The sequence below is a fragment of the Phalacrocorax aristotelis genome, chromosome 1 (assembly GCF_949628215.1).
Source record: "Phalacrocorax aristotelis chromosome 1, bGulAri2.1, whole genome shotgun sequence".
Taxonomy (NCBI): Eukaryota; Metazoa; Chordata; class Aves; order Suliformes; family Phalacrocoracidae; genus Phalacrocorax; species Phalacrocorax aristotelis.
Window position 1 is genome coordinate 18,489,610 of NC_134276.1, and position 26,838 is coordinate 18,516,447.

Genomic DNA, 26,838 nt, shown 5'->3' on the forward strand with positions numbered 1-26,838 from the left:
CACGAGGCCCCGTGGCCCTGAGGGGCTGCTCGCCCTCCCTTTCCCTTTCCCCTCCCCGGGCTCGCGTTCTGGCGGGAGGGCGGTGAGCCCGGCCCTTAGCCCCGCCACCCGCGGGCGGCCGAGGTGAGGAGCCCGGGCTCGGCTCCGCGCCCCTGTGGGGCTCCGCGCGTGCCGTGGGGCGTCTCGCGGGGGTGTGGGCAGAGGCGGAGCTCGTCTCGTCGGAGCGGCTGGATGGCGCCCGTTAGTTGTAATTGATCCGCGCGCCCGTTGGTAGCACCTCTCTGTGGGCTGGGCTTTTTGTGTTTTTTGGTGCGTTCCTTTCTTGTCCTCTGTAGTTTTTATAGAGGGTGGACGTTGTCATAATATGATGGTTGGAGAACTATGTAACTGGCAGAGAAATAGTGGATGGATCCAGTCTTAGGATTTCTTCGCTGCTGTTGTTATGGCAATTGAAATACTGTTAAATACAAACGAGAGGGCTGGCTTCTTCCCCTTTGATGCCCAGTCCCTACAACATACAACCCATGTTGCAGCAGTTCTCGGTCAACCGTTTTTCAGCCTATCAGCAGTTTAGAAGCCATTTGTGTTTAAACAGTTGCTTTTTCCTTTCTGTATCTTTTTCAGCAAAAGCAGCAAGCTAGTAGGGGAACAGCTCATCACCCAAATGAGTTCAGCTATACAGTACAGCCAGCCTTCACGCTTATGACATTTTCCTTTTCATACACACCCAATCAGTCACCATATCTCTGAGCATACTTAGTCCCAGCCTGACCTTGATTGAAGCCAACAGAAATAAATGTACTCTCAGACAGTGGACATTTAAAGTTTTACTTGTCTGAATGGATACGGTTATATTATCACTTAAGTGCTCAAGATGCAGTGCTATGCATCATGAACACCCCTTTGCAATTGCTTATTGCACCCCCAGCAGCATACACATGGAGTTACTTCTGACTTGTCTTATCTGTCTTTTTTCAGGCAGTTTTTCTCGGGGCTACTTTAAAGCGGTAAAAGGAGAAGCGTGGAAGCTGCATACAACGTCATTGTTGTGATCTACATCAGCATAACTTTATATAATCCAGAAATGCGAGGTCTCACTAACTCCAACCTCTGTTGAAGGAAATGAGGTATCATTTTAAGTGGTCACGGAAGGAGAAAGTTGTTTTCTCTTATGATTGATGCTTGAATATCCATTGACCTGTTGAGTTCAGAGGGGTTTGGCAGTATGGTAGTTCATACTATTATAATTAATTTAGCCTTAAACAAAATTTCAATTAAAGTTTACAATTCATCGAATAGGGACAAGCAAGCAGCGCTGGATGCACGGGGGATCCTTCCACCTAACGTGCATACTGTCATACAATACTACAGGGTTTATATTCAGTTACTTAATTAATAACAATTAGTAAAAACACGCCTAAGTTTACACTCATTGGTCAGGGATAAGCATCCCATTTGCCGTAGGTCAGCCGTATTTAAATTAGCCACGCTTGCCATGTAGATTAGCATGCATGCTCTTTACAGGTGTGGGGGGGCAAGTCTTTTTGGTCCTGAATTGGGTCGGTGGGCACAATCTCCCCCTGCTGGAATTACCTTTCCCCCAGTTTACCTGCTTCAGCACCTTCTGAGCCAAGAAGTTCCCAGTTATCACTACTGGCTGATTTGTGGCCTTCCCTTATCTTGGTACTCTCCATTGTATCAGGATGTTTCCACTGTTAGTAACAAATCGCCAATCAACATTCCAACCATTAAGACAGTTAGCAAGTCAATTGAACGGCCCTCGGTTACACAAGCACAAACAGTTCCATATTGACACAATCAGATGAACACATTTTACAATACCTATGAAAATGTAGGGTGTGAGAAAGGAAGAGAGTTTTCAAAGTGCTACCTTTTCCTGGCAGCGTCAGGTTAAGGCAGCTGCTGATAACCACTAGCTACTGAAAACTAGTGCTAGTTGCCTGAATGTATTCAGCCCTGTGTCATCTTAATCTTATAATTTTGCTCCCTATTGTCTGACCAACTCTACTCTCTTACCACTCATAAAAAGAGAAGAAATCAGAGTCGTGTGAAGGGGGTCTCTGCTACTGTTCTTTCTGAATGATGCCTGTGGGAATAGATTACGTTCTTGATGTGAGACACTGCTTCAGTCTTGTGACCAATAAGGCTAACCCAGAGCTGAATGAGCTTTTCAGTGAAATAACACTGCAGTTGTGTTTGATACTGGATTTTCAATATATTGCATTCCCAATTTTTGGACTGGTTAACTTGGCTCTATGTTAAGTAATATAATTACTGGTTTATCCTTTTCTTCTGTGTGCAGATACAAATAACTGTTCTTTTAAACTGAACCATGAGTCTTGCATTACATGATCTGCTCATTTGTTGTCGTCGCCTTGAAAATGAGAAAGCTGTGGAGCGAAGGGTAACAAGTTTTCTTCTGGTGTCTGTGCCTCAGTTAACAATGTAGGGAATCATTTGTAATTCTTTTTCTTGAAATACATTTTTCAGAAGGAAATTGAAAATTTCAAGCATCTTCTCCGTGATTCTGAAACAGTTCTCCAGCTGGACCGGAATTCTGATTCTAAACAAGGAAAGCAACTCAACTGGGATGCTGTATTTAGGTAGTTTCTTTTTTTCCTTTGTGAATAGTCCTGACTTTCTTATGTGGAACATCATTCTTTTTTTTATTGGGCCTATTTAACAGCTTATCTTTCTGCAGATTGATTTAGACTTCTTGTCAGCTTGTGAACAAGAAATTACTTACGTTAGTCTCCAAAGAAATAGCCAAAAATGCAACACTTATCACATACAGAAAACTTAACTGCTAAGATATTGATCATTAATTGGGTGATCGTTTTTCTTGCAAAAATAAGTTGCTTTCTTCTGTTGAAAATTATCCTCTGCATCTGATTTTCAACATATAGTCCATATGTAGATTATACATACCCCATTAGAATTTTTTGTGTTACTGAGTTCTCCAAGACACAGTAGAGGGACCGTGGCTTGTGCATTAAAGAAACTGTGCTGAGGTTTGTAGAGGCCTATCTTTGATATAGTCTGCTTTCGGTGTACTACAAGATTGGACTGAGCATGAGTGTGAGAAGTTCGTAGAGCAGCTGGGACCAGTGTTAAATTTCATGGTAAAAGTGCATCTGAAGCATTAGTTTTCATAGACTGGTGTCTGGTCAGCTTTCCATTATGTTTTTTTTTAATTGAGCAGTGTTGGAATAGGTCTTGTTTCATGGCTGTACCAAAAATACCATATGAAGTATTTGATAAATTTGATGTGATGCTTTTGAGATAGCCGATAACATATTAGAAATACATAAGAGGAATACAAAAATACTACTTGTAGTATTGCCAGAAAATCTTCAGTAATTGCCAGTGACAAAGCCAGTGAAAAATGTAATCTATTGTTAGATCTAAAATCTAATCTATATGTTAATTTTAAATGATGGAGAAATAGGACTTGAAGGTTTTCCCAATAAAAACAATGAAGAGTAGTTATTATTTTTGTAGAGGTGTATAGTTTCGCAACATAAATAAAACGACTTAGCGTTGCTTTTTTTCCCAGTTATAAATTTTGTTTAGTATCATGCAAAGTTTAAAGGAAGGTTTGGTTCCTATTCAAGTTGCTTCTGGATTATCTTTAAAACTAATAGCTCCTTTCATAGACTATTTCCATCATGCTTAGACTGTAATATATTTCAGTTGTTTTTAGTCTTTGATCATTACAATTGCGAGGAGAATAAGCACTGACACTTGGGGCTAAAACAACATTTACATATTTTACTTTAGTGATAAATGTGCAGATCCTTGATCAATATCCCTTTTGTTTTTGAAGTGTCCTGCAGAAATGTTTCCAGAAAGAAATGAAAAACCTCCAACTGACAAAACCAAATGCATCTGCTTCAACCCAAACTACCAGGCAGAAAAAGATGCAAGAAATTGGGAACTTGGTCAAATATTTCATCAGATGTGCTAACAAAAGTCAGTCATATATATTCATATAGAATTACTGTTTTGTTTTGGTGGTTTGCTGTCAACTTTGGATTTTTACTCTGAAATAAGTTACCAGAGTGGGTTTTATCATGCTTGCTTCCAGGTGTTTACAATTTAAATATCTTTGAATCAGTCCTTTGCGCTCTGTCTCTGTCCTTGTTGATGCTCATAGTGCCTTTTTCTCGTTATTCAAGGTGTATGTAACCGAAGTATCCTCTCATAAGTAATTTCTTTCTTAGAAACAGTTTAAGAAGGTGATTTCTAACATAACTGTTTCTGAACTGTAGGATGGGAGGTTTTTTTATTTTAAGTAAACATTTACAAACAGTTAATTCCAGACTTATTTGGTACACTTTGGATTAATTACAGTCGCATGGTATTTCTTCATGTAGGAGGACCCAGGCTGAAATGTCAGGAACTTCTGATTTATGTCATGGAAATTATAAAAGATCCAACAAGTTGTGCTGCTTATGGATCTGACTGTAGTAGTATACTCCTAAAAGACATCCTCTCAGTAAGGAAATATTGGTGTGAGATATCCCAGCAGCAGTGGTCAGGTAAGATTTTAACCCTACTTACAAATGTCTTCTCCTATTAGAGGAGCTTGTTTTAGATGATTTCAATTTGTTTGATCGTCTGTTGTGTGAGATGCTGTGCAAACCATGGAGTAAAATAGTGTCAGCCTTGAAGACTTACAGTTGAAATAAGCAGAGCAGCAAAGATTAGGAATTGTGGGTTTGGTTTTTTTTTTTTCCTTTCTGCATACTGTTTGGCTGTTGTTTACTGAAACATATGTACTTATATACAGACAGGTTATGTATGCATTGTCTTCACAGGGCTTAATGTGTATAACAAATCCACACAATGTGTGTGCTGGAAATAACCTCAGTAAAACTGGTGTTGGTGTGCCATTTTTTACAAGTTATTAGTTGTTGATTAGTATAGTTTTGATATATTTAATGCTTTACTGTTAAATTTTATTATCTGAGTTTTGTGGGCTCATGAAGGTCCTAAAAAAACATCGATTCATTGTTGTTATATGCACATACTGCGTATGAAGAAAAAGTAGAAAGCTTCAGATGTAAATAGACAAAAACAGATTAAGAAGTTGAGTAATGGTATAGCATGCAACCTGAACTGAGTGGAAATGCAAACTTAATTTTGCACTTTTCAGAGGATTGGATTTAACTCCAAGACAGTTAATTTATTTAGCATGGAGAAGAGTGTTTGTGTATTTTGAATAATCTAACTGACATGTTGTAAGCTCTCAGCCTGTCTCTTTGCATTTGTTAATGTAATAGCACCGTAATACAAAAAAGAAAAAAGGTATTAGAAGTTTTACAGTCTAGTTTGTTGAATGTTGCATGTGCAATTCTGGAGAAAGTGTAGAAATACTATATTTGTATAGTGTAGTGCTTTGAAGTCTGAGTTTGGATTTCTGAAAAGCATTTAATGAGAAAATAATCTGCTCTGTAGCTTGAAGAGAGTTGCTTAACTACAGAATGGAAATAAACCTGCAAAGAACTCAGAAGAAGGGTCTGGTGATATTGGGAGTGAAAGGGGAAGCAAAAAAACCTGCAGAAGACTGGCAAAACAAGTGACTGAACTGATTGGAGGGACTGAGAGTGGGATCTCAGAAGTTAAAGAAGTAGGTACCTTGTGGCCATGGAGATAGAACTGGAAGCTGAAGATTAAAGGGGAAGCTGGAAGTGTATGGAGAAGCCGGCTGAGACTAGGAGCTAGTGAACGGGGGAAAACACAAAGGGCTGTCAGCCTTCAGGTTGGGGCAGAATGCAAGGGCAGGGGCTAATCAGATAAGGAGGCTGGAAGCTGGAGTTCAGAGCAATAATCAGGAAAGGCATCTGAAGAAGAACAGGGTACTCGGGTAGAACTGAGGGTTGGCAGGTAGGGAATGGGACACGAAGCCAGGGATGTTGAAGAGATACTGAAGAAGGCAGAGAAGGAAAACAGAGACAGTCACTGGAAGGGTACATACAGGTTATATGAGGAGCCTGTGGGAGTTAGGTAGTTTAGGAACATGGAATTGAGCCAGATCTCTGTAGGGACTGAAGCTGGAAGTGTGACAGAAGAAATTGTGATGTTAGATCATAAGGAGCACAGCGGAATTTGTTTACTGAAATGAGGCAAGACTGAAGTCCATAGATCTAGAGGAAGTCAGAATTAAATCCATTAAATGAAGCGAGTTGCTTTTATTAAATGAGGGTTGTATGAGGTTTGTAAAGGTTATCATAATTTTTTTTAGTGATTTCACCTTAATGCTTGTTTATAATTCTTGGAGTACAATGGAGAAGTCTGCTTTCTTTTAATAAAATCAGTGATCTGGTGCAGGAGTTGAAAGTAAGAACATAGATTCCACCTGTTGTCCCAAAGCAGTTAGATTTGATAAGTAGATACTGACTTAGCGAGGCACTCTTACCTGCTGGAAGCTCTGAACTTCAATGTTGATAGTTGTACCCTTAAAAATTATGAGGAGCTGCCATATTGGTATACACTGGCTACATCATCAAAGAAGTCACGTGAGGCCAGTGGAAGCTGTAGATAGAAGAGGCTCAAATCAGTCTTACTAAAGGAAACCAGGAGGCCTGTGAACTGGTATTGGGACCATATGCCTCTTGCATCTTGGCCGTTGACATCTTTTAATGACTAGATAGTTTAGGGACCCATGAGGACATCGGTGGGCATTTGGTATTGCCACTGCAGTAATGAATGAGGACACCTTTTTGCTCCACTGCCTGACTCTCTCAAAGAGGAGGAGTCAGGGCTGCAACAGACATCAACCTAGTTGATCCTGGTTGCAACTCAGTGCACTGGTGACAGTGTTGGGCCAACAGAGATGTACTCAATCCTGTACATGGTCTTATCAAAGGACTGGGAAGTTGAGGGGTAGTTCCTCAAACCCATTCGCTCGTTGACAATCCTGTCAGGCTCATGTGAAAATCCAAATGTGATTGGACCCTTTGTGCTGGGAAAGGTCATGGAGCAGATCATCTTGAATGCCATTACACAGTACATGTGGGACAACCAGGGGATCGGGCTCAGCCAGCATGGGTTTATGAAAGGGAGATCCTGCCTCACTAACCTGGTCTCCTTCTATGATAAGGTGACCCGCTTAGTGGATGAGGGAAAGGCTGTGGGCATTGTCTACTTGGACTTTAGTAAGGCCTTTGACATCGTCTCCCACAGCATTCTCCTGGAGAAGCCGGCTGCTCACGGCTTGGACAAGTGTGCTCTGCGCTGGGTTAAAAACTGGCTGGACGGCCGAGCACAGAGAGTGGTGGTGAATGGAGTCAAATCCAGTTGGCGGCCAGTCACGAGTGGTGGTTCCCAGGGCTCAGTGCTGGGGCTGGTCCTGTTCAATATCTTCACTGATGATCTGGATGAGGGGATTGAGTGCACCCTCAGTAAGTTTGCAGGCGACACCAAGCTGGGTGGAAGTGTCGATCTGCTGGAGGGCAGGAAGGCCCTACAGAGGGAGCTGGACAGGCTGGGTCGTTGGGCCGGAGCCAAAGGTATGAGATTCAACAAGGCCAAGTGCCAGGTCCTGCACTTGGGTCACAACAACCCCATCCAATGCTACAGGCTTGGGGAGGAGTGGCTGGAGAGGTGCCTGGAGGAAAAGGACCTGGGGGTGTTGGTTGACAGCCAGCTGAACATGAGCTGGCAGCATGCTCAGGTGGCCAAGAAGGCCAATGGCATCCTGGCGTGTATCAGGAATAGTGCAGCCAGCAGGAGCAGGGAGGTGATCGTGTCCCTGTGCTCGGCACTGGTGAGGCCGCACCTCAAGTACTGTGTTCATTTTTGGGCCCCTCACTACAAGAAGGACATCAAGGTGCTGGAGCGTGTCCAGAGAAGGGCAATGAAGCTGGTGAAGGGTCTAGAGAACAAGTCTGATGAGGAGAGGTTGAGGGAGCTGGGGTTGTTTAGCCTGGAGAAGAGGAGGCTGAGGGGAGACCTTACCACTCTCTACAACTACCTGAAAGGTTGCAGCGAGGCGGGGGTCAGTCTCTTCTCCCTAGTAACAAGCGATAGGATGAGAGGAAATGGCCTCAAGCTGCACCGGGGGAAGTTTAGGTTGGATATTAGGAAAAAATTCTTCACCGAAAGGGTTGTCAAGCATTGGAACAGGCTGCACAGGGAGGTGGTTGAGTCTCCATCCCTGGAGGTATTTAAAAGAAGGGCAGATGTGGTGCTTGAGGATATGGTTTAGTTGGTGGACTTGGCAGTGCTAGGTTAGTGGTTGGACTCAATGATCTTACGGGTCTTTTCCAACCTCAACGATTCTATGATTCTATCAGATTAATCAGAGGTAATTGATCTTTTAATAAGGTAACGTCACCCTTGAACACTGCAGTACCAGGTATACCAGAACTACAGTAGGAACTCAAAGCAAAGAGAGCTACCCAGTGTATGACCATTGACGCAGCTGATGCTTTTTTTTTCCTGTTTCCCTGGTTGAGTGTAAACCACAGTTTGTCTTTACCGGGAGAGGAGTACAATATGCCTAGAACCTTCTGCCATGAGGATGGAAGCATAGCCTATCTATCACAGACTTGTATAAAATGTTTTGGAAGAGGGCAGTGCCCCACAATACTTAGAGTACATTGATGACATTGTAGTATGGGGAAACATTGCTCATGATGTGTATAACAAGCAAAGAGATAATTAGAACTTTACTAAATGCAAGATTTGTGCTCAAAAGAGAGAAGTTGAGAAGACCTGTGCAAGAAATAGTTTCTTGGTGTCAAGTGGCAAGATGGGTGCTATTGCATTCCTACTGACATGATTTACAGCATTGCAGCAGTGGCACCACTGATCAGTAAAAAGGAAACACAAGGTTTTCTTGGAATGGTGAGATTTCGGCAAATGCGCATCCCTGGATATAGTCTGCTCATGAGTGCACTGTACCAAGTCACCAGGAAAACAGGCTCATTTGGGTGACAACGTGAGCAACAATAAGATACAACTATAGGCTACCAACTATATGCAGTCAGAAGAAATTGTCCATCTATGAAGGAATCTGGGCAGCATTTGAAGTAGTGGCAACGGAATCAGAAATGCTGCTGGCTCCTTACTTGCTGGTACTTTACTGTTTGCTGAAAGGAGAAATGCCTTTGACATTCCACACAACAAGCATGACCTGGAATAAATGGATTTATAAGGGGAAACAGGGATGCCCTGGCCTACTGGAGGAGTTCATGGATTGTCCAAACATTGTGACTTTTGGGATGTCACTGAAGGTATTACCACATGCTCAAGAAGCCCTGGAATATGACAGGCTTTCAAAAAATCAGTAATATGCCCCATTTGCTAAAGGCTTTTGCCTAATTGTTGGCCATTGGCAAGGTGGAAAAGTGTCATTTGGAATCCTGACCAACAGGTGATAGAAGTTGATGAAAGTGAAGGACAGTCAAGTCAATATGCAGAAGTCCAAGCCATAAGACTGTCCATTGATGCAGCCTTACAGAGGAAACGGCGCAGATTTTACCTGACTCTTGAATGGTGGCCAGAGCCCTCTGGGACTAGCTTATGCAGTGGAAACAGGAACTAGCAGAGATGAGGGAGGCCTATTTGGATAGCTACCTTGTGGAAAAACATCACACAAAATTTGAAAAAAACTCAGTGTGTGGGTATGATACTTCATTAGCTATGTCTCAGAAGGAAGAGCCACCAAAGAACAAATCGACAACTGTCAGACCAAACTACTCAAGTTGCTGCAGTCAACGGAGCCCTGGACTGGGAATGGGGTGTGGACCTATCTGTAACTTGATGGACTGATGAAACATTAAGATGAGATTCCACCTGTCTCTGGGCAAGAGACTGAGAAGTGGTTTGTCTAAAGATGCCTTTTTTACAAGTAATAAAGGTGTTTGAAATTTTTTCATTAGTGAAAAAAGCTAAACCACAAAAGGTACTGAAGTGTGAAAGCTGTCGTTTAAACTACCATACTGGAGATGTGTGATAAGTAGACTGCATTGGACCTTTGTATGGGCCTAGTAGGGGGAATCAATGTGTCCTAGCTATTTTAAAGAAATGACTGTGAGCTGGCAGGAGGCTTACCCGCTAGCTTATGCGACTGCTAAAATCACTGTAGTAGGTCTTGAAAAAGAAATTTTATGGAGATCTGGTACACCAGAAATAATTGGGTCTGGTAATAGATGTCACTTTAGAAACAAAACAATGAAATTATGGACAGATGAACATGGGATTGACTAGATACAGCATATCTTCTATTATCTCCGAGCCTTGAGTCTGAAGACTGTCACAAAGGATATAATCTATGATGCCAGTGACCTCCCACTATGTACTGTCAAACAAGTGAATGTTAGGGAAGTATAGAGCAAGGGGTGGAAAGTGTCATGGCCTACTGAGCTGGTATAACTTGAGCAATGAGGCAAATGTCAAAAAGCCTGCAGTTTGACCTTTGGTATGCTGCTATGCAGGTGTTAGGGATGTAACTTTTTGTCAGATAAAGCACAGTTAGGCAGGTGTTCTTGGGGAATAACGATGTAACTGGCAGAAATAGCAGAACCAAACTTACACAAGAATGAGTGATCCAGCGACACTAGCTGGTCTGATCTCATAGCTGAGCCTGCTTAAATGATCCAGTGACATGCTACACCAATCAATGAACAATAGCTCAGAGCACTCCACTGACAGGTAAACGTAAAACAATCTGGAAGGTGCTTTCCACTTCATAAAACTCACCCACCTCAGCTTGAAGGGGTAAAGGGGTGATGGTGTATCAGCATGGTTCTACCTTTAGACTGTGGAGGACCTGTAGGGATGGCTGGGACCAAGCTCACATAGCCAGAACCAACATGCTTAACACTCTGCTGCACTTGACCACTGACAACTGCTGCTTTTGTCAGCAAGAAGAGGGGAAGGAGAGACAACCATTTTTCTGCAATTATTTAGGGTTTTTTTTTTGTAGTTTCTCTGAGGCAATAAATATGGAAATTACTGTGCATCAATTAATGTGTATGCTCAGTCTGTCCTGAGCTAAACCATGACAGTAGGTTGAAAGGTTTCTATTTTTTCCAGCATGTCTGTTACTGGGTGAGGTGGTGGGCGATTGTGGTGACACCCCCTTCGCAACACATACCCGAACACATACTGACAAGGCTGAATGTTCAGCTGTCCTGTGTCAGCTACGGGGGAGTAGCCTTACTCCTTAAACATCTGCCAGTCATTAATGTTCTAGTGTGGAGACTCTGTGTGGTGCTAAACAGTTACTTTTATTTCACAGTACTGGGAGTTCATAAGAACGTCATACATAGAGTTGAGAAGCACTTTTATTCATCAGGTAGTCTGTAACTAGGGGGTCATCAGCAGGGAAGGAGGATGAAAAGGATGTTCTGTTCCACTTGCTGATATGCTTTTGTTTCTAAGGGCACACTAAGGTCGTGGCATGCAAAGTCATCATCCAGGATGAGAGACACATATAAGTAAACTTTCGCGTCAGCAGAAATTCCAGGTAGCTGATCACTGATGTGGGCAGTTTGTGTGATCTCCATAGGATGAAAGCGTAAACTGTTCCTTAATCTAGCAAAGTAGTTGCTTTTTTCAGAGCTCATTCACAGCAAAAATATCATTCATTGGTGCTCAAAGACCTCATCCAGTACCCCTCAGGCACTCAAAGCAGCAGCAGATTCTCAATCCATCTTCCATTAACACCAGCCACCAAAACAAGGAGGAACTGATACTGCCAAGGAGGCCTCTTTCCACTCTTGCTGCTTAAAAAGTTACCCTGCGTCTTCCTTAATCTAAATGTCCAGATGCCCTATTTACTGTGCCACCCCTGGTCCTGAAGTTAGTTTGTCTTAAGAGTTTTCAGAGCTTGATTTCACCTGTCTGCTGTAGGATTAAGGCAGAATTGTATCTGTCCCAATGTTACCGACACCTACAGAAAATTCCATCCCCGATACTCTAAGAACTGTGGGAAAGATGGCAATAAACAACAGAACCATGCATTGTCACATATATTCAAGGACCAATGGACTTTCTTTCCTTTCTTTTGCATATTTTTCTGAAGAGGAGGATGCCACAGCAGCTTCTTTACCCTACATCTCACCCCTGATCTGTTCCCCATGTTGTTGTGGGCATCCGAGAGAGGATGCTGCAACACTGCAGGGCTGAAGGCGGGAGGAGATGGAGGACAGCATGAAAGCTGTGTTTGAGGGGATCATGAGGCTTTATAAGCAGGACTCATAGCAGGTCTTGGCTGAGTGAGATGAGGTTTGGGAACACAAAGTGCTGGAGAGGTGGCAGTTCCAGCTTGAAAATACACTAGCCTGTGCTCATAAGTAGTGACTGGTATGCAGGCAGTTGGACTTGGAGAAAAAAAGAGGAAGCTCAGTCAAGTAGGGAAGGGGTTTTCAACTCTTCAAGCAATTTGTGTGGGGGCCTGGTTCACAAAGTCTCTGTTCAGGTGTCTAAATGGAGCATGGAGGATAAGGCATGACAGCAGTGTTTAGAGACCATTATGACTTCTGGGATCTTTTTTTCTCTATGGAGAAAAGAAGCATTGTGCCTGCCAGGTCAACCAGATCTTGTAGTTTCCAGTAGACCCTGTTGGCCTTCAGAAGGATCGTATTGCTGGATGCTATACTTTTCCTATGTTCAGACCCTGGTTATAAAAAATAATTTGCAATATTTCCCTTCTTTCCTGTTCATCTCTGTATATATTATAGCTGTGTTGGCTTTCTCAGGGAATTTGAGAATAATTCAAATTGGAAGGAATCTCTGGAGATTTCTAGTCCAATCCCCTGCTTGCAGCCAGGTCAGCTATGAGAAGAGATCAGCTGGTGTTGTGGGATCAAGTTTTCTTATTTTCTGAATGCTTTTTGTTCATGTGCTTGTTCTGCTGCACGTTGTGTTCCTGTTTTGATTCTAGGCTTTGTATGAAGTTGTGTGCTTTCCTTCCAAGTGTGTTCTTTGAGGGGAGGTCAGCAGAAAGCACGGAGAGTAGATGTGAAAAGAGTTCAGCCAGTAAGTGCTCTGCAGGTGTGAGCAGAAGTGATTTCCCAACCTGAGGAGGTCCCAGTATAAGAATCCCCTGCAGGGACAGGGAGCAGCATCGGTGTGGGCTGTTGTGACCATGGGCTGCAGTGCTCTTGTAGTTGCGTAGGACCCCTGTTCTGGGGGTCTTTGATGCACATTCCACTTCCACACTTTATGCAGAAGGGACACCGTTAAACGAGGCTTGGGCACTGTTGTCACCAGGTTAAAGCTATGTGGTGCAGTAATACAGAGATATGGGCTGTTTCTGATTCCCATGATTCAGAGAGTCACCTGAGTTCTGCAAATGACCCTATGCCTGCTTGGAAAGAAGGTGCTGATATCTCTATTGAATCTGAGGCCAGGGTTAGGAAGGGCTTAGTGAATGTGGCATTATGAGTCCTGCTGGAGTCCAAGATGTCCATAAATCTACGAAGGCCTGCAAAACAATGAAGCAGTAGCTTTGCAATTTTTTCATTTATAGTTGTCCCAAGCTGGCTTTTCTGCAATACAGGAATCCAGAGCTCAGGGCCCTGGGTGGTGTCATCAATGTCACCCATGCAGGGTATTCAAAAGAAGAGGTTCTGAGAGAGTGCCTCAGAAGCTTTGATCCTGGCTGTCTGTGGAGAACTTACTCCAAACTGATGAGCTACTGACCAGTAGAGTTGACGGTTGTCAGGCTATCTCTGTCAGATATATAAAGGAATATAACTTCACTACAGTGTAGACAAAACCACGTTGTGTTGTGGTTTTTTCCTCAGTTAACTTCTGTGAATAAGGACATGCAGCTGAATTCGCAATGGTGGTTTCTGTATATTTAATGCAATGTTTTGCTTCAATCATTTTTTTGTGTAATCCTTTGTAATATATATGTCATATATACCTTTTTTTTAATACATTTGCAGAGTTGCTGATTCTGTATGGACAATTATACCTCAGACCTTCTGGGAAGATTAATAGAGTCTTGGTGGCTAGGATAATTCACACACTTACGAGGGGCTACTGCTTCCAGACTGATGGGTTGAGTTCTGATATGCTTACCTTCTTTTCCAAAGCAATGCAGTGTGCAAGGTATGTTGCAAGTGCTCCTTTTGTATGCAAATACCTACTTTTAGAGAAGAACTCATTTTAGGTATTTGGGATTAGACTTGAGTAATAGCAGGTAATACTACTTTAAACATATTTTGTTCTGTCTTTGAACGCCAATTTAATAAATTCTTTAAAATATTAATAACTTCTGCATTTGTTAGGCAAATAATATTCTGAATATAGTTACTTGCTAGGATTTACACTTAAACAATTCCTGTAAAAAGAGTAAGGTTATTTCTTCTGGAAGTTTGAGCGTTTGGTTTATGTTGCAGGCAGGAGAAGAATACTGCAGGCCTGGATCATATTGTTGGAGCAATTAATATCTTCTGCAATAAGTTTGCTGTCAACTGTCGCATACGGATTTGTAAATTAGGGGAAGAAATTTTGCCTACTGTGCTTTATATATGGATCCAGTATAGACCAAAGGATTCCCTGAAGGAATCAATAATTGAGCTATTTCGCCTCCAAGTTCATATTCATCATCCAAAGGGTGCAAAAACTCAGGGAAAAGGTACAATAAAAAGCTCCCTGTTTTTTTTTCTGTCATTGTATGTGATTGTTTGAATTATTGTGCCAAATTCCTGAATTTCAATACTGAGCCTTGGAAAGATTAATGGGAGTGATGATTACTTGTCAGTGCTTTTATGGTATAGGTTAATATTGACTGAAAGTGAAAATAAGTTTTCAAATTGCATGCACTAAAAGAATATTAATTGATTAAGTCATGTAAAGGGTGGTTTTTTTTTTAATCAAAAGGTGATTTTGATTACTAAATCAAAACACAAAGCCTTTGGGGAAGGGAAATAATAGTTTAGATTGAATTTAGATTGTCATATGTATTAGTTAATATCTTACCAAGTTTATTTAAGCCCAGAAATTACTGCTGTGGTCTAAGTCTGACTTAGTGTATAAAACTGGTCAGAGATCATCAGTCAGTAATTGTCATTGTCTGTCATGACCTATTTCAGTTATAGCATCTTTTTTAAAAAAGTTTTTTTTGTCTTTGTTACTTTGTCTACAAATGGCAGAGTTTATAATTAGTCCAAGTTTATCCATTGCTTTTCATTATAGGCTTTCCAATTAGATAAAGAATTGCTTATTAGAAACTTCGTTCCTACCCTGATTACTTGTATATGCTGATTAAATTCTCTCTTAACTTTTTTTTTCACTTTTTTACTTTATTAATTCTCCATTATAAGACTTGTTTTGCAGGACTGCATTTGTTAAGCTTTGCATGCTTTACTCTGATTTTGGCTATATTTTGTGTTGTCTAGGTAGGTTAAGATATTGTATCAAGTGGGTGGTACATGTTATCTTTTAAATTTTTTTGCATGTACAGGTGCATATGACTCAACAAAATGGCAGGGTATCTTACATAACCTATATGATCTGCTGGTGAATGAAATAAACCTCATCAGTAGCAGAGGAAAGTATTCTTCAGGCTCACGTAATATTGCTGTAAAGGAAAATTTGATTGAGTTAATGGCAGATATTTGTCATCAGGTAACATTTTTATTTGAATATAAAGTTGACTATATATTTACTGTATTGGACATTTTGCTTTTTGAAGTAATATGGCTTTAGCATTTCCTCAAAACCATTTAACTGAAGTATTAGTGCCTTTTGTTTGTGTTCTGTTGTGTTTAGTTGTTAATTTTTGTGCAGTTTAGAAATGTGTGGACTCCTAAATTATACTAGGTTTCGCTAGTGTTGCTTATTAGACTATAAGCAGAGGTTCTGTTATAGTAAAGAATAATAAATAGTAATTCTCATTGCCTCTTGAGAGACTTTATACGCAGTAAAAAATGGACCAGTTTAGTTTGACATTTCGGTTTTCCTGTAAATACTACTTTTTAAAATTTGCATGCTTTTATATTTCTCTTTATAAACAGGTTTTTACAGATGATACCAAAGTTCTGGAAATTACCCACTCATATGCCATTTCACAAAGAGAGTCCAGTGATGAAACAGTACCAGGAAAGCGCAGGAGGATTGAACTAGGCTGGGAGGTAATTCGAGACAACCTGCAAAGATCCCAGAAGGATTTTGATGTCATACCTTGGTAATAACATCTTTACATGAAACAAATATCACTACAGACATCTTTTTACATTCAAGAGTTCTCCTGAATATGTTGTGCTTTCAAATTAGGTGACAGCACATGCTGTAATTAGATATCTAAGCACTAAGCTTAGATTCTCACAGCATTTAGAAAGCAGTGAGTAGTGTTCTTGGCACTCTTGCTTTAAAAAACTTTCTATCTTTGGTTCCCTACAAAATAATAGATGAGGTTGGGTAAACTGTGTTGTAGTATGTAAGGATATTACTGCCTCTGATTTTTTAACTGTCTTTTGTGCTAGATATTACCAGTCTTTGTGTAAGTGTTGTGTGTGTGATCCAGCTTATGAGTATTAGGAAATTAGTATGAGATTTACTGCTGTCTTAAGCTGGCTGTGTCATAAAACAGCAACCATTAACAGTTCGGACCATTTCGGACTAATTCACACAGTTCACTGTAATACCTGACCTGAAAACCGTTGAAGTGCAAGGCCTGGCATCTTAGCTTAGACCTTGATTGAAGAGTATTTTGTTTGACATGAGGCATTTCTGAACTGGAGGTATAGCTATGTGTCTTCTTCCACTGTCTGCTGCAGGAGGAAGACTGTGTGGCAGAGAGCATAGCAGGGAGTCAAGTTGTTGTTAAAAGACCAGAGCTAGGCTTTTCCAGAACATACCAGTTGTAGTCCTAAGCCCAAGAATGTTGACTTTTTAGTGAAAATAGATTACAGTGGATGTTCTTTGCTGTTACTCTTCCTCCCTGTCTTTCTGACTTTTCTTGGAAACTGCTGTACAAGATACCAGAACAGTGTAGCTCATTGTGAATTGGGTCCTGAGCTAGAGCAGCAGGTTTGCGTGTGTACATGTGTATATATTTACTGCTTGCAGTACTGAGGCAAAGTGGCTGTTCAGGGTCCAGCTCAGAAGTTAACGTGCCATTGTGTGTGGAGGTGGCAATCTCCAAGAAATACTGTGAATACTGTAATTTACTAATTTGAATAGAGTTGCAACCATTGCTATGAGCAAAACCCTTCCAATTTACAATCCCCAGCTTAACATTGTGCTCATTTGATAAACTTTATTTTTCTTATCTGCAGAGATGTTGCTGTAATGTTTCCTGTTAATGTAATTTCAATCTTGAGGTCATTCCCTGGGTCAGAGTGTATAACAGGCTAGCTGGAAGAAGGAGAAAAATGATTTTTTTTTTTCCTGAAATTTTCTTCTCTTGTGATCAGAAATCAGTGAACTCAGCTTGTAAGAAATAAGTCGGTGAAATCAGCTGGTAGGAAATTCTTAGTGAGGCTAGATGAGCAGGCTTTACAAGTAAAAACAGTAGAAATACTGAATGTTTAACCTCTGATAGTGAGTAAATCAGCTCAATCCTGGAAAGCATACGTGTGAAATGACAATTGAAGAACACCTTGTTTGTTCATTTACTTTTGAAGATGCAAATTTATGTATGTTTGATATTAATTGCTTCGCTTTGTTTTCAAGGTTACAGGTTACAGCTCAATTAATGTCAAAGTATCCCATGAGTCTTCCTAACAGTGAGCTACCTCCCTTACTCAACGTACTTCACCAGTTACTGCCTCAGCAGCGCCGAGGAGAAAGGACCCCATACGTGCTGAAGTGTCTTACAGAGGTAGCTTTGTGCCAAAACCAGAAAACTGATTTGAAAAGCACCCACAAGCAGGAGCTCCAGAGAACCTGGGCAAAGATTTGGTCTCTTACCATTCGTAGCATAAGTTTCCAGCAAATTGAAGTGGAGAGCTTTGGGCTACTTGGAGCTATGATTCAGGGAAACCTTGTTGTAACAGATAAAGAAATCTGGAAGATCTTTTCAGGACCTGCGTGCAAGCCTTCAAGGTAAAATGGGAAGCAAGGATAATATTTTGTGTCTGATTCACATTGCTCTTTGTGCAACACAAACCACTGCATTATTCAAAATAATAATATTGTTGTGTATTGTGGTTAAGAACCGCCCACATTTGTGTTTTAAGCATTTGAAATGGGAATAAATACATACGTAAGTCTGAAAGCAGAGGCAGAAGACGAGAGACAAGCATCTTCAAATTTAAAATTGACTAAAAATGTAAAATGGACTAAAAATTTAAAATCTGACTGAAAGGTGTTGATTTTTTTGATCTTAAAAAATATGCTTTCTTCTAAGTATATTTTGATTCTGAAACAGGTATGCTGAAACAGTCTTTAAATAGACATGAAATGTCTATAATAGCCAAAATGTGGCTTTTGAAAATGCAAAGATTCTAATAAAGGAGTTTTCCAGTATGCGTGCTTATTAACTTGCTTACGCACTTGATACTCCCTGAACATGCAGAAATATTGACTTGGCTTTAGAGTGCTGATGAACGAATACCACATTATTTCTCACAAATGCCCCGTGTTCCATTTTTGTTACAGTTCTGCTGTATGTTGTTTATCATTAGTGATGTCTGCCTATTCAGTGCCAGAAAATTTGGATGTAGGAATGGAACAGAATAATTGTGAAAAAAATCTGGGTTCTGTGTTAAAGGAGGCAATAATGAAATGGGTACTGTCCTGCTATTTGGAGGAAGAAATGGAAGAATGTGTAGAGTTGCTTCCTGTGCTCTGCAGGTAAGGTTTCTGTGGCATAATATTATATGCAAGCTCACCCTGTAACACATAAAATTGAGCAGGGAAAAGTGGGTTTACAGAACTGTATTATGTTAATGCTTTGGCAGAGTTTATAGGTTTTTTAAGCTTACTGTAGAATGTCGTTCTGGAGACGTAATATAGTTATCTGTCCATAGCATAGCAGATACATGAACTGTGTTAGAAATCTTAAGTGAAAACTTAATCGTCTTTGAAGATACGCTGTTAATCTGGTTAATGTTTGGGTGCCCTTCAGGAATCCCAAGAGCTTGTGTGATTGCATGAAAATACAAACCAACTTTCTTTTTTGCAGTGATTTTCCTCATCTTACATTACAAAAAATTCTTGTGAGCCTGACAATGAAGAACTGTAGAGCTGCCATGATTTTTTTCCAAAATGATGCTACATGGTATGTTTTTAAATCGGTCATGATAGATACTTAAACTTCTTATATTTGTCATTTGAGCAAGCAGAGATAATGAAATGCATAATTCCTCAAGCTCTTTGGCATCTTTCTGTACAACACCTTTCAGACCCTATAAAAATAATAGTGCTTTTGTGATTTGTTAAGATGTGTTAAGTAGACATTAAAATAGTCTCTTACTGACAGAGTCAAAGGTTCAGGTACTGAACAGAATACCTGATAAGGAATATGTGTGTCATCTCTCTTCACATAGAACGTGTGATCTGTGTGCAGGCTTCATTTTCCTTGCAATTTCTTCAGACAGAGCTAAAATGATTGTATCCATTCCACAATGGAAGTCACCTCAGAAATTAAAGGTCAACCAGAGTTCAGAAGCACAAACGGATAAAATATTTTATTTTGCTTTTGTTTATTTCTTGCATATAAATAATAGTTGTAAAGACTTGTAATTTGTATACTGACTGCTGAAGTAAAAATCGTGTCTCTTCTTCAAGTGTGCAACACTCACAAGGGAAAGAAGAAAACAGTTTTTCTGAAGTTGAAGAGCTGTATCTGCAGACAACATTTGACGAAATGGGTATTTTCACTAACTTCGCAGTAAATGTTGCAGATAAAAATGTGACTCGTTCAAGACTTGCAGTTGACCAAAATCTTAGGGAAACACTGGAGTACTGTCTTTTAGCAATGTCAGAAAAGCTTTTAAGCAGCTATGCTCCTAAGGTAAGTTAGAAACTACTGCACATCTTGTATTTATGCTCCAAACAATATATTTTCAGGGGAAAGTATATAGATTTTCATTCCTTTTGCTGAAAAAAATGAGCCACAAGCATTTTTAAAACTATATCCAATAATACAAAATAGAGAAGTCTGTATTTCTTTACAACATTTGCAAAATATCCATAGTTTTCATAAGTATGTGGGAATATGTAGAAGCTGTATAGAAGTGAAAGTCTGTGCAAAGTTGCTACATAAGCCACTGTTATTGCTTTTTGTGATGTTGGTTTCAACTTCTGTGCCCCGGTAACACTTCAAGCTCTTGCCAGTTTTCAGCCAAGATAGCTTGAGTCACAGAGGTCTCAAATAGTTATGTTTTGTAAGAAGAGGCAGCTCTGTAAAGGAGTAATTGTAAAGAAAGCTACAAATACGTGCTCTATTAACAAAAGCACAGCCAGTGCTCAAGGGAACTGATTATCCCCCTGTAGTCAGTGCCTTTAGACAACATCTGAAATACTGCATCCAGTTTTGGGCTTCCCAGTACAAGGCAGACATTCAGTGCAGTCAGTGGAGGCCACTGAGATGGCAGGGGCTCCTGCAGTTGACCTGTGAGGAGACATAGAGAAACAGGGCTTGTTGCACCTGGAGCAGAGGTGGCTTTGGGGGGACCTAATAGGCTTTGGGGGAGCCTGCCAGTGCCTATAAGGTTGTCTAGAAGACAGAGTCAGGCTCTTTACAGTGGTGTATTGTGGAAGGTGAGAGATAGCAGGCAGAGTCAAGAGAAGTTCACGCTGGATACAAGGGCAATTTTATCTACGTGAAGACAGGAAGGCAGTGGCACAGGTTGCCCTGACTGGATTAAGCCTTGAGTAACCTGTTCTGACCTCAGAGCTGACCCTACTGTGAGCAGGAGGTTGGACCAGAGACCTGCTGACGTTCCTTCCAGTCCGAATTATCCTGTGATCCTATTTGTATCCTCAGCTTGTTGAAATACCACAGAATCTCTCCTTTGGAGAAAAGTCTTGACTTGTAGAAGAAGAGCCATCACATAATGGTAAAAAGTTTGTGAAAACAAAAGCAGCAGTCTTTTTAAACTTCAGTTCCTTTGACAGGCTAGCTTTGGTTTTAGTATAGTGGTGTGCCTTCCTTGCAATTCACTGCTAAAGTCCTGTAATATTTGGTGAGCTAAAAGAAGTGGTACCAAAGTCTGAAACAAGGTACTGGCAACTAGGAGCTATAAAACTTATCCCTGGTTTTACATGTGTAACAATGGCATGTATGCATAAGTTTTCCCATCTTTTTTATAGATACCTGCTTTTCAGGAATGTGATAGCAATCTTGTTTTATGTCTCCCTTCCTGAGAAAGTATGACAAATAGTTATTTGTCTGCTCTTCCTCCTCCTTTGATCCTGATAATTTAGACAGGTAGAAAGGGATCTCTAGAATACTCCTGCTGTAAACTTGCATGCATTTACAGCCATCTGTGCCATTTGTTTGTTGACACAATAGCTGCTAAGAAGAAACTTATTAATTTACTAAGATCAGAAGAGGCAGCAGTAGGAATGTGATATAGTTCCTGACTAGTTCAGCTGTCTCTTGCCCTGGCAGGAGGTAAAATGGATAAACAGAGCATGTGGAAAGAGCTGAAAGTATTGCTATGGTGGAATCTAAAGGAAAGGGAGAATTTAAAGTATTGTGAAGGAAGGAAGAGTAAGGGCCATGGGACATACAGAGAATATTGTAACATTGACAGCCAAAAAGACATGTTAGGGAGCTGAGGCAACAGCAGTGCGAAACACGAGGATGCAAATCTGTGTTTATTTTGATGAAATCTGTATATAAAAGTGTTTAAATAAAGACTACAGGATTCTGTATTTTGGTAAAAAAGTTTAATTATAATCCACTCATATTTATACTGTGTATTTGATTTAGTGCAAGGTTATTGCTGCAGAACACCTTGTCCGATGTGCCAGTCTCTTGATTGGTGTTCTTGGTTGCTATTGCTATGCTGGTATATTTAAAGAAGAGGATGCCTGTAAATCAAAGTTGTTCCAGAACGCCAAGGTAAGCAGCAGTGTGTTTGGGAGCTATTAAAAAATTAATAAACCATTAAATATACAATAATTTAAAAAATTCTGTTCAAACTGACACATTTTCAGAGCATGATTATTTCCACTGGTTTCTGCTTAAAAAAAGGCTGTTGAGAGCAGTTTAAGTATGTTACTGCTGCTGAAAGAGGAATCACTGAAATTCTGTCAGAACACCAATGCATCAGTTTTGCAGTGGAGAGTATTCTAAATATTGATACATTTCTGAGTCACTCCTTTTAAAAGAATAATCGTGGTCATGTGGACAAAGAACTACTTAGAGGATAACAAGGCCTTTCATTTATAGCCCTTTTATGTAGGAATTTAAGGTCATTCGATGGTTTAAAGCAGTAGGAAGACAGCTATTATTATTATTATTATTATTATTATTATTATTATTATTATTATTATTACTACTACTACTACTACTACTACTATTACTACTACTAGCTGAGGTGTTTTCTTGCTTAAATTTGGAAATCCAAAACTTACACATTATAGACAGATGCTGTATTTTTCTTTTGTCATGAAAATATCAGTGTTTCAGGCAGGTCTAGGCCATCTTTTTGTCACTTCTGGAGCAGAATAAATGCAACAAAAATACAAGAAAAAAGTCATCCAAACTCCCTGATGCACACTGTAAATATCAAAGCTGTTTGAATGAGAATCATGTCCTTTCGTCTCTGTGTACTGTGTACGTGCCAATGTATAAAGGAATTTAACCAAGGTATTTTAACTGTGTTCTATTTTTACTAGTCTCTCGTTCATTATGCTGGGGAAAGCCTTTCTCAGTCTAAAACCAAACTGAACGAAGATGCCCAGATCAACTCACTGAGGACTTTGATAACACAATGTACAAAATGTTTATGCAATTGTACCAAGGTGAAGTTTTTAAAGGATTTTATACTTCTTTCTTTGTTAGTGAGATCACAAAGTTGAATATAATACATATGGTACCTGAAAAAATGAATTAACCTATCTGTACATCTTGCTTTCTTACAGAACAGCACTAATAAGATGGTGTCTAATATATTCCTGCGTTTGCTAACATCAAAATTTATGAGTGATCTTGTAGATATTTGCAAAAATCTGGTAAGCATGTTCTGTCTGTTTCTAAATGCAGTGCTCTTCTATGAGAGGATTGTTTCACAGTATAATAATTTGAAGGCAAACCAAATAAGATACTTAGTACTGAAAAAAAAAATCAAAATACATTGAGTTTTATAGAGGATTCCTAACTGAAAACATTTATATTTAGAATTTGAACAGAGGTGAATCCAGGGTTGTTTTAGGTTGGATATTAGGAAAAGGTTCTTCACCCAGAGGGTGGTGGAGCACTGGAACAGGCTCCCCAGGGAGGCAGGCACGGCGCTGAGCCTGGCGATATTCAAGAAGCAATTGGACAACGCCCTCAGAGACATGGTGTGAATTTGGGGTTGTCCTGTGCAGGAGGACTGGAGTTGGACTTGGTGATCCTTGTATGTCCCTTCCAACTCAGGACATTCTATGATTCTATGAGGTGTAGGGGCAAAATGAGAGCAGATGAATAACATTTGGTCAAGGTTAGCATGCCAGCTCAAATTCAGAAACATTATCTTACTTTTGGAAATTTTTTAATACTGTATTAGAGTAGAAGTGTACACAGATTTCATGCCACAGCAAGAATTTCTATAACACATTGCATTGCATTTAACCTGTGATTCTGTGATTCATGCCCTTGTGAAGTTTTAAAAGCTTCTTTTTATTTTGTAGTTTGATGGAATTACGTGCATTAAAAAACTTTAAAGCTGTTTATTATATAGATATTAAATCTTGTAACTGTAAATGGCTCTCCATTCTCACTGAGAAAAGTAATGCAGTGGCACATCACTGTGTTTAGCACAACTCTTAAAACCTCTTTTTTTGGCACATTGTCCTATAGTCAGGTCTAATCCTTTGTTTTTTCAGGTGAGGAGAAGCTGAGAGTCTTACCTTCTGTTAACTTGTTATCTGGTAGAGGAAGCAGTAATGACCTGAAAAGGTCATATGCCTTCTTTTAATTTCTCTGTAATTATGAAGTACAGTGAGAAGTTGTGAGTCTTGTAGAGATAATTGTTTTCCAAATACTAACAATGCCCTTGGCACCATCTAAAACACAGACACTAGCATCTGTCTTAGGAAGCTTGTGCCCTGAAGGGAATAGTTCAAATCAAACAATTCACATGTGTAGAAGACAGGTTTATCACAGAGGATGAAATTCATCAATTCAGTGTTGCCCTTATTGTCTTCACCCATTCTAGATCACTGCGAAACTGTAGTGTCTTCCTTGTGTTATGCCTGTGGTGTTTCTCCTGTCCTTAAAAGCCAACTTTAATAGGATGTGGTGTTTTTGTCAGATGACATTTACTGGAAAACCAAGTGAACTGGGAGAAGTGGATCTAACAGGGAATGATCCTGAGGAGAGTATAATGGAAGTAGATAACCAGGTATCTGATGACCTGTTCGATGATCATTCAGTGACTGACGTCAGTGATACAAATGAATCCGGTGAGATGCAAAATGCAACAGGTAAGTCTTTTCTGCTTCCAAAACTATTTTCAAAAGCTTGTTTTTACAGATTGTTCCTTGCTTGAATGACAATGAGATACAAAATTATCCTGCTTTATTAGTAATTGAAGCAGGTAACAGTTGAACCAGATACTTTGTGAATGATAGTCATTCTTTGGTACCTCATTAGTGTTTTAAAGATGTTAATGAAGTGTTCTAGCTGATTAGGAAAGGAGAATTTTATTTTTTGTTTTATAAATAGTAAAATGCAAGCAGAGAAGCTAGCTAACTTGTTCAAAGTCAGGAGAAATTTTGGCAAAGATGATAGAAAGTGTGTCTGCATGATACCTGTTTCTGTCATTAAGACTGTGCTTCATTTTCTTAAAAACAGTCCTATTTAACTTTTCTTCTTTTCGTGATTAGTAATTATTGACAAGGTCAGCTTTCTTATGTCTCTGGACCTCCAGAGGGGCAGGGGAATGAATCTGTCTGTTTATTCTTGTTAGGAGCTACAAGTATTGATGTTCTCTTTTGTTTTAAATTCTTTCTTAAAATGGTATGTATCTTTAGTTTTTGATCAGGTCTATGTGTTCTGTTTACTACTGAATGAGAAGGAAATCAGGGTGTTATAGTAATGCCACAAACAGCAGTTGGTCTGTTTTTCACATCATGTTGAATAAGTGTCTTCAGAAGTATCGTCTCCAACCATCCAATAAATAATCCTAATAAATAAAGTTTGCAGTTGCAGAAAGTTGCAAGAGTTCTAAATGTGACAGGAAAATTACATTTGTAACTATTCCATTTGGGTTATAACCGAAAGTTCAATAAGGATATTAACATACTAGTAATTGTCATAATTTCAATTTTGGGGAAACTTTGTAGTTCAAAATATATCCTAAGTTATAGTTAACACAGAAGAACACAGCTGTAGATGGTTCTGCTGAGTTCATTGTAATCTTGATGGAGGAATCAGCCATATTTATGAGCACAGAAAATTAAAAGCTTCTGTTTTAGAGAGGGACTTTGTAGAAGTGGGAAACTCACTCAAGAAGCTGTTACTGATGCAGTAACTGCTCAATAACAAATAAAGGTTGCTAGTACTCTATGTATTCTAAGAACCTAAATTGGTTTTGTAAGGACCTAAAATATTATCAACTTTTTAATTGTCCTTGGAGAAGCATTTTTTACATGAAAATCTTACTTGCAGGTGCTTTGAGCCCATTAGCTGAAGAACAGTTGACAAAGCAGGATTTACTTCTCCTTGAAATTCTGAAGTTCTTGTGTATTTGTGTAACTACAGTCCAAATTCAGACAGTGAGCTTCCGAGCCTCTGATATACGGAGGAAGCTGCTAATGCTTACTGATGGCAGTGTCTTTGATAGTGCTAAGCCATTGCATCTGCATGTGGTGAGTGTGAGCTTTTTTTACAGCAGATCCATCTCTATATTTGTACTGTTTTAAATTTGTATATTCTTGTCAATTGTATATTTTTGTCTTTCTCTTGTCATTGGTCCCCTAGAAGCCATTACAGTAGCTGCTTTTAGTGTTTTGAAGTGTGCTGTGGTTGGGGAAAGAGCAGTTAGAACCTGTAAGCCAGAAAATAGAGTTGAGAAGTATAAATGTCTTGCCTTTATCATTAATTAGTTGTTAAATAGCTAGAAATGGGCTCTGTAGTAGAATAGGATCTGTGTTTTACTTCAAAAATGAAATCGTTTTGACTGGCAAAACTAAAAATTTCATGAACCATATAACTGTGTTACAGTCTTTGCATGAAAAGATGGTGAGGGCCTAACACGTAAGAGCTGACAATAAGTATCCTTGCTGTGCGATTTCATGTAAGAGTTACTGAAAATGTTTTATAGTTTTTCTTTTCCTTTACTTATTTTTTAAAGTAGTATTTTCCATTTTGGTTCTTTTCTTTTTATTCCTCAGTACTTGGTCCTTTTGAAGGAGCTCCCTAGTGAACACCTCTTGCCTGAAGATGATGTTGTTCTGCTTCTTGGGCCTCTTTCGTAAGAGAGAAGCTATTCAGCATGTATTAGAGCTATTTTAGCTCAACAGCTGGAGGATTTGGGGGCTGTTTAGAGTTTCAAGATATTTTTTCTTTTTCTTTCACAGTGCTGTGTGTTCTTTGTACCGTCGAGATCAAGAAACTTGTAAAGTAATTCTAAATAATTTGCTTCCTATAGCAGTAGGGTTGGCCCATGCCAATGCAAATGCTGAAGAGACAAGGCAAGCCCAAGGACAGTTCTTGACAGTTGTTGAAGCCTTTTGGTACGTTTT

The 26,838-nt window shown here is 39.7% G+C and overlaps 1 protein-coding gene across 6 annotated transcripts in view; it reads left to right on the top strand.

Moving 5' to 3' along the window:
• ATM (ATM serine/threonine kinase) overlaps window positions 1-26,838 on the top strand; it is a 579,279-nt gene that overhangs the window by 171 nt on the left and 552,270 nt on the right. For 4 of the 6 annotated variants that reach the window (XM_075082524.1, XM_075082506.1, XM_075082515.1 and 1 more), the window contains exons 2-21: window positions 979-1,127; window positions 2,324-2,425; window positions 2,512-2,624; window positions 3,848-3,993; window positions 4,398-4,562; window positions 13,929-14,094; window positions 14,385-14,623; window positions 15,452-15,615; window positions 16,005-16,174; window positions 17,665-18,036; window positions 18,592-18,786; window positions 19,118-19,213; window positions 19,723-19,948; window positions 21,875-22,006; window positions 22,786-22,911; window positions 23,032-23,121; window positions 24,405-24,576; window positions 25,763-25,962; window positions 26,488-26,567; window positions 26,674-26,829. In XM_075082524.1, coding sequence (XP_074938625.1) covers window positions 2,354-2,425; window positions 2,512-2,624; window positions 3,848-3,993; window positions 4,398-4,562; window positions 13,929-14,094; window positions 14,385-14,623; window positions 15,452-15,615; window positions 16,005-16,174; window positions 17,665-18,036; window positions 18,592-18,786; window positions 19,118-19,213; window positions 19,723-19,948; window positions 21,875-22,006; window positions 22,786-22,911; window positions 23,032-23,121; window positions 24,405-24,576; window positions 25,763-25,962; window positions 26,488-26,567; window positions 26,674-26,829 — 3,080 coding nt within the window. In that variant the 5' untranslated portion in view covers window positions 979-1,127; window positions 2,324-2,353. Of the gene's footprint in view, window positions 1-978; window positions 1,128-2,323; window positions 2,426-2,511; window positions 2,625-3,847; window positions 3,994-4,397; window positions 4,563-13,928; window positions 14,095-14,384; window positions 14,624-15,451; window positions 15,616-16,004; window positions 16,175-17,664; window positions 18,037-18,591; window positions 18,787-19,117; window positions 19,214-19,722; window positions 19,949-21,874; window positions 22,007-22,785; window positions 22,912-23,031; window positions 23,122-24,404; window positions 24,577-25,762; window positions 25,963-26,487; window positions 26,568-26,673; window positions 26,830-26,838 lie in introns of those variants that run through there. The other 2 variants (XM_075082535.1, XR_012658843.1) reach the window with 2 other exon arrangements.